Raw genomic sequence first — 8,362 nt, forward strand, 5'->3', positions numbered from 1 at the left:
CTGGTCCAATTCAATTAAATAAGTATTTTTTTTTTTTTGCTAATTTATAAGAATCACAAAGAAAGAAAATATTTTTTGATAAAATTTTGTTTGTAATCTTTTACCAACAACATAATAATACATTGTGCATATATAAATAGATCTATACACATACAGAAAAATTATAGAATTACAATATGTTAAAAACGAAAGCAACTAAACATCATAAATGAAAGCAGGCTAAGTATCATGATTCTTTCATCGGTCTTCTAATTTGAAATAAAACCAGGTTTTGTTCAATTTTCATAAAAGAATAAAGCAGTGAGAACTGGCATTCTAGGAAAAATATTGGCCACAAATTGAAATTATCCATAAGAAATTAATGTTGACCATTAGGAGCAATGAATATGCGTAATTTGATTTTTTGGTTTGCGAAGGATCGGATGTCCAATAATTAATGGTTCGTCGATGACCAATATTACCATATCAATTTCGGCTAATTTGACCATTTGGATGTTCACGAAAAAGTATTAGGTCTTAATATTAAAAGGAATAAAAAGAGGGAGGAAGTAAAATAAAAATGGTCAGGAAAATAACTTTCCTGGAGAGATTTTATGTTTTCAAGGCGGGTTAGTGTTTGGGTCAAATAAGTTAGAAAACTGGGTATTTTATGGGGGATTTTTGAACCGATAGATGGACGAAAGATATATTTAGCCCTGACCAATAGCTCAAAGACAATTTTGGCACCTTTTCATTTATTTAGTTGAATTAGACCAGTAATAAAATGACACGTATAATTTAAATAAAACCTTTTTTAATTCAAGTTGATCGTTAGGCATAAGGGTAAAAATGAGTCGAAAATATAACGTTGGGGACATTTTTGGCCCTTTTCCGCTCTATATATTAGGCGCATAGCTAGAGGGACTCCGAACCCTTCTCGTCAAAAAAACATGCCGTATATATAAATTTCGTTTTTTCCCTAAATTCCTTTCGTGAATATCTGGCCTCCTTAGCTATCTGACACTCGACTAAGCGCTCATTAGATTTAGTTCATGTAGAAACAAGACCTCGTTCATAAAATGAACCATTTACTTGTACTTTTTTCCAATTCACTATACCATTTCTTGCATATGTAAAAACTAGGAGTTGATTGTTCACACCATATTATGTCGACAAGAATCTATGGAAGTTTCTTTGACCAGATTACTTATATTTTCTACTAGGATGAAGAGAAAGTAGTGTAACTCGTTGATTGAATGAATTCTGCTCTTTTCTAGGAGGCCTTTCTCTATTGTTACTTTTGATTAAAATGCTGATAATTTTGTAACCCTTGAGTGAATATCAGACTTGGGTAAGATTGAATCATAAAAGGGTGCTATTACTTTGTATTTTGTTATACTTTGAATGTTCTTTCTATGATACAATTGCTTCACTGTACTGTTTGCTGAACTAAGATGCTCGTGTAAAGAGATACCACAGTAGCTGCCTAGGACATTAGAGGTTAATTTCTAATGTGTGGGGGTGGGGTGGGGGTGGGGTGGGGGTTGGGGTTGCAACTTGCAAGATGCTAGGGAAACACCAGGAACACAACAGGGATGAACCAAAATTCCAGTGCAATATGCCTAGATTAAAAATAGTTGTTCAAGAAAGTAGTAACTCAAGACAGCTAAAAGTACATGGCAACAGTATTTTGGCAAAATGAAAAATTAAGATCTTGGTTTCTCCTTTTTCTCCTTGAAGAGAGCCAAGAGAGAAACACCAGATACCTTCACCACCTTGAACCTGACACCAGGAATATCTCCCACGGCATGACCCTTTCGACCAAATCCAGCAATCAATACCTCATCCTGCAACTCCAAAAATAAACGGATAGGAACTAAGAAATCTGAAAAACATTTTGTGCGTGGAGATATGTGGAAGCAAAGGACTCACATTTTCTTCAATGTAGTTCAAACAACCATCATTAGGAACAAATGCAGCAATCTTCTTTCCATTTTTGATCAATTGAACCCTAGCACATTTACGAATAGCAGAGTTGGGCTGCTTAGCCTCAATACCTCTACAATTTCAAAATTAACTGGTTAGATACAAGGGCTTTTGAAACAGAATGGCTAATGGATAAGTTATCAAACTCGAGTAAAATAGAACTACTTACATCTTCTCAAGCACAATGCCTTTAGCGTGGGATGAGCCAGCAAATGGCTTCTTCCATTCATTTCCAAGATGGGACTTCTTGTAGGACTTGTCAGCCCATCTTTGTCTTCTACGGTGGGACTTCAGCTTGCGTCCAGCTCCCATACCTCGTGTCTTCCTGAAAATTTTACCCTATTAAGAGACAACTCGCGTAATGAACAGAAGCATATGCTTTCTCACTTTCACTAATATATTCTTAATTACATCAGAACACCTCAACGATTAGTCATTGTTGGGGGAATGACATATCGTAATAGAGAACAGACATTTCAATGCAAAACCAACATATCAAACTATAAGAAACAATGATCTTCCAATTGCTAATTGCCTTGGTATCTTAGAATTTGTCTCTAAAATCCAGGAAGAAGCACATCAAATTTCTTATTCCTAATCTTGCAGAACTCCTGAACACGACAAGCAATTTCCTTACAAAGCTCTTTAAGTAACAAAGAAAATAAGATCTGCTATTTTTATTTTGATAACTGTCCGAGCCAGCTTATGTGGACCTCGACTAATTCCACGGAATACCTACTGCCTCACACAGCAACAGGTGGTAACTCCACAAAAAAAGTTTGCTAATTTTTAAAAGCACCATCAATTCGTGCAATAAATCTACTGTTCCTATAACCTCCACGTCCACCGTTTTCAAATTACAACCTTCTAGCAATCAGGCACTTCAAAAATTTTACACGCTCAGTAACTCGATTAACAATTGTTACATATTGGGCATGGAAAAGCTATAAAATCTGCATTACATAGTTTATTCATATAATATATCCGATATAATTAGAAACATTCATTTTTAAGCAGACAACAATAGAACCCAGATTCCAGGATAGGCAAAAGGGGAGAGAACTATTAGGAATCGATTAAAAGAGGACCAAAACACTTAGACTTGAAATGCAGATATAAAGTTTTCACATGGAAATAATGCAATTTGAAGATGACTGTAACACATAGAAAATGATTAAAGGAGAAAAACAACAAATCATACCCCATGTTTGCTGAGTGAAAAGAAGCTCAAACTTCAGACTAGGGTTTGAGAGGTTGCAGATGAGAAGAGAAGAGAGAGCCGCTCATAAAACCCTAACCTTTATTGAAGTTGTGTTTTTGAATTATTGAATGAATTGGAGCTCTTGGATTGGGCTTCTCGAAATTGGGCTGAAGAGTTTTGGGCTTCTGTAATTATTGTTAGAGAAACTTTCAGAAACCACTATGTTTCAGTGGTTATTAGCTAGTTGTAGCTGTCATTTACTATATTAATTCTTATATTTATGTTTTCAGATTTTTTAGAATGTATTTGATGTATTTAAGCTACTATATTTATGAATACAATAGCATTTCTAGGCGTGAAACAGGGGATTACAGCTAGACAGATTTTTGTATTCGATTGTATTCACGGCGTGAAATAGGGGATTACAACTAGATAGATTATTGTATTCGACTTTATTCACGATATGTATTTGTGAATACAGTAACATAAATTGCGCAATTCATGGTCTATTCAGTTGTTTTAAACGGAAGTGAATCAATTAACATAATAGACTCCTAATATAGCTCAACAAACTCAATTATAACACACAAAATTTGTATTTCCAGTTATAAAAAAGATTCTCAACCGAAAAATATCCCAAAAATATATCAATATTCAGAGAAAAATATGCTGAATATTTTTCCCAGCTGATAAATACAACAAAAATAGAGAATTTGAATACATATATACATCTGAATACATAAATTATATTAATTAAAAAAATATATGAATACATTCATGAAATACAACGAGATAGTGAATACAATGAAATACATGGAATACAGTGAGATACATTGAAATACAATGAAAAAAAGACAATGAATACTATAAAATACAGCAAGATACATTGAAATACATTGAAATATATTAACAAAAAATTCAAATTGCTCAGCCCAAACTCCGTCGTCTTTGTTCAAAAACAACCCTAATATCGTCTCGTTGAGAGGGCTGGGATTCTGATTCGAAACGCAATTGTTCCTGTTACCATAATACTCTCACATGCGCGTCAAAAAACCTATTCTTTACAATTGAATTTGAATGGCGTTTGTGGATTGGGACGGAAAACCCCAGATTGGGCAGAACCCTAGAACGACGAAGAGAAGAGGAAGATGAAGATTTATATAGAGTTTTGTTTCTTGTGATACAATGGGCCAAATTTTTGGACAATGAAATTTGGGCTGCTGTGGTAGATCGTAGGGATATTTATTGAGAAATTTTCACAAACCCTGGGAAAGAAGTGTTGGCTCTTTCATTCTGTGTAGGGATGACTTGGTAATATAAATTCCAGATTGAGAGTCAAAACTACCCGTTTCGATCTGTATTTGGAAGAATTGTGGTTATATTCATGGAGAAAGACTGGAGTTGAGAGAGAGGGAGGGTGGAGAAAAATCTGAAAGAATGAAAGAGAAAAATAATACAAAGCGTATTTTATGGCGTAAGAGTAGGAGGTGACCATAAATAGATATTTGGCTATAAAAATCAAAAGGTAGCTATGGAATATAATTTTTTAGAAGGGTATTTATTAAAAATAAATAAGATATCAACCATTGCTATAGGAGGTAAAAATTTCTTATTATTATTATGGAAAAACACGAATGACAGGAAAAATGACAATATATAGCCGCTCTCAAAATAATAGCCGAATATATATATATGTTATATATAAAAATTATACAAATTTTATACACTTTTTTCGGCTACTTAATGCAAATAGTTTCTGGTGTAGGCTAAAAGTGATAATATCTCAAAACGATATTGTATAGTCACTCTTAAAATAATAGCCCAAAAAAATTGTAAGTTATATATGAATTTATTTATTTTTACAAAATTTCATATATTTTTATGGCTATCGAATGTAAATAGTTTCTGACGCATGCTAAAAGTAATCTTTGTCCGAAATTATTTTTGCATTTTCTTTTTAAATTTTCCTTTTATAAGATTCTCTATATTTTTGGTTTGTTGAAAGGCATACTGCTTATAGTCTTTAGGCAAGCTAATTAGCAAAAACATCAATGATTTCAAGGATAAGCAACGATCTTAAATAATCTGTCTTACTCATTGGAAAAGCTTTAGATTCGTATTAACAAGTAACAACATTCTTGTTTAGGTATAACAGTACTTATTAACAACACTAACGGTAGAGAGGCGGATCGAAGCTTTTAAGTTTATGGGTTCGTGTCGCAATTTCAAATTAATATACAATAATAATTGGATTCACAAATAGATATTTAATAAAAAAATTTAACAAAATATATGGTTTACGCAAAAGTTACTGGGTTCTCCGAAACCCATATATTATACTCTAGATCCGCCCCTGACTGTAGTAATAATAGTTTTTACACCTGCTAACTGTTACAACCAAAATACTTTTACGGCAACTAAGCACACCCCGATGATATCTGTACCGTAAAGATTCATCATGAATTGATTAGTTTTATATTGACTTTTAATTTATTGCAATCCTTCTCTTTTATACGGGCATAAGACCGACAATGTAAGCAAGCTCATATTGATAAAGTTTTCACGTACCCAACAACAACAACAACAATAATAACAACAACAATCCAGTGAAATCTCACTAGTGGGGTCTGGAAAGAGTAATGTGTACGCAGATCTTACGCCTACCCGAAGGAGTTGAGAGGCTGACCCTAGAATACCACGATGTGATGAGCCACTCAGCCAAGTATAACGACCACTCAAGGGTTAAAAATAATCAGCATTTTAGTCAAAAAGTAACACTAGAAAAAATCGTCCTACAAAAGATCCAGAATTCATTCTGTCAACAATATAATTTATTTACACTCTTTTCTCTTCGTCCTGCTAAAAAGAATAACTTGTGATATGCTCAATTAGGGGTGATAAATGGGCGGGCCGAGTCAGAATGATTCGGGTCGAAAACGGATAATGCAAAAATGAATAAATTATCATACCTGATCCATATTTAATATAGATAAAAAATGAGTTAATCGATGGATATACACATTATCCATGACTTCTTGAATATGATCACTTTGGGAGAATTCCTAGTCTCCTAAACTTGAGAAACCATAATTTGAGGTTTTACAAATTTAAAGTTAAACTTATTAGTTATCCATTGGTTATACATTTTCTAAATGGATAATATGTTTCTTATCCATATTTGACCTGTTTTTAAAAAGTTCATTATCTAACCTATTTTTTAGCAGATAAATATAGATGAATGACTATTTTTTTAACCATTTTGCCATCACTATACTCAAGTAATTTTCATAAATTGCTCTCTAACATAATATGAGTAAATAATCAGCATTCAGCTCCCCTCCTTGACAATGACATATGTGAGTACAGGGAAAATTAAACGAATAGGAAAAATAACAACAATAACTCAGTATAATCTCACAAGTCAGGTCTAGCAAATTGAAAAAAATAGAAGTAAAAATTTATGTGCTTACGATAAAATTGCCACCTAATATAGAAGGGATGGAATGAACGGGTTGGTATGCAAATATTGAAAAAGTTGACCCTCCCAAAATGATTGATTGACTGCAAAAACATTCGAATACAGAACATTTACCACTCAATCACAATATGTTAGGGTCATTTTTTTGAAAGTAAGTTGAGCCTATCCTCAATAATGCTCTTTGAACGCTAAGTTTCATCGCCATATACAAAATGTGTGTTTGTCTAAACAATATAACAACCCATAGATATATACTTTTCTATTATTAGTGAAGAATCTTGAATGAATGTAACTAAATTTGAGGGTTTTCTCACTCTTATCATGTGTCTCACATTTGAAGGACAAAAGAGATAATCGATAATTAATCGACGGATTAGACACCAAAATCGTTAAAGAAAGAGAGGTGATGATTAATGTAATCTTTTACACAAGACTTATGATGAAGAAGAGAGAGGTTTGTCGTGGTGAATTGATTAATTGAAAGACTTTATTGGGATTTTGTCAGACTTAAGAGAAGATTATTGGTATTATTTATACTTGATAAGCTATAGTCAAAGATTTCTTTGCGGTCCATTTTCTTTCTTCACTTATTTGTCTTTTGTGAAAGACAAACGGTCTTTCATTACTTCTTTTCTTCTTCTTGTATTGAATTGCTCTTTGTTGGGCTTGTAAAGAGCTAGTAAAAGGGAGTGGTCTCACGCACATGAGAAATTGGTCTTGAAAGCAAAACGGACCGATTTGCCCCCCTACGCGTGAGATATACGTGATGCCTAATCTAAATCTGATTTTGCTAAAATTTATTTCTCATTTTTTGAGCTTACCAGAAAAGGTGTTCAAATACATGCTTACCAGAATGTCAAAATTCATTCTCTTTGAATTGAATTTTGTAAATCCAATTTAATTCTCCTTCTTATAACAGCTCTAGCATCTTATCTATATTAGGAGCTGTTTTGTGAAGTTTTCAAAAAAAAAAATACCTTCATCTTCTCTTCTTCTTCAATCTTCTACGCGATTATTTTGTGCAAATTTCAAACTGTCAGCTATGAGTGCACGTGTTTGAAAGTGTTGTGGAACCTTGAGGACTGACCATTCTTAACGAATTGCACATGAGTAGCTTTTGTAAGTGTTATGTGAGTGGGAAAAGATATTTTTGAGAAACAATCTCAAAGCACTTCTTCTTCATAGAACCTTTTTGAAGAAAAAATAACTCTTCAATAATGTCCATAGTGTTATAAAATAAAAGTAATGCAGTAAAATGTAAATAAGAAGAGATAGAAAGAAGAGAGAAGTGGTTTTTTCTTTCACTTTGGTGTATTTTTCCATTGCAATTACATGACTCTTTATAGGCATAAAAAGTAAAGATGATGGACATAAAGTAGGAAATTTAATCTTTAAGTTATTCACAAAATGGGCATCCAATGTAGCATCCAATGTAGTATCCAAAGTAGTATCCAATGTACAAACTATTCATAACACTCCCCCTTGGATGTCCATGTAAGATAATATGCCTCATTAAAAACTTACAAAAAAAATATTGGGATGTACATAGTTATTTATAATATGCATTGCTTGCTGCCTCATTAAAAACCTTACCAGGAAAACCTAGTGGGACAAAACCTTGGTTAAGGAAAAGAGTACAGCGTGTAGTTACTGTCACACCTCCTTTTTCCGCCCCCGCGAGGGTACAAGGAGTTTTTTCCAATTAAAGGACAGTCGAA

At 33.2% G+C, this 8,362-nt stretch overlaps 1 protein-coding gene across 1 annotated transcript; it reads right to left on the bottom strand.

Annotated features, from left to right (window-relative positions):
• Window positions 1-1,575: 1,575 nt before the first annotated feature.
• Window positions 1,576-3,305, bottom strand: LOC107811880 (small ribosomal subunit protein uS12). The gene is made up of 4 exons (XM_016636870.2): window positions 3,167-3,305; window positions 2,135-2,290; window positions 1,912-2,038; window positions 1,576-1,826 (listed from the first exon to the last, which is right to left on the bottom strand). The coding sequence occupies exons 1-4, from the start codon at window positions 3,169-3,171 to the stop codon at window positions 1,686-1,688; spliced, it is 429 nt and encodes a 142-aa protein (XP_016492356.2). The 5' UTR covers window positions 3,172-3,305; the 3' UTR covers window positions 1,576-1,685.
• Between the last annotated feature and the right edge of the window lie 5,057 nt (window positions 3,306-8,362).

The sequence above is a fragment of the Nicotiana tabacum genome, chromosome 5, assembly GCF_000715075.1.
Source record: "Nicotiana tabacum cultivar K326 chromosome 5, ASM71507v2, whole genome shotgun sequence".
Taxonomy (NCBI): Eukaryota; Viridiplantae; Streptophyta; class Magnoliopsida; order Solanales; family Solanaceae; genus Nicotiana; species Nicotiana tabacum.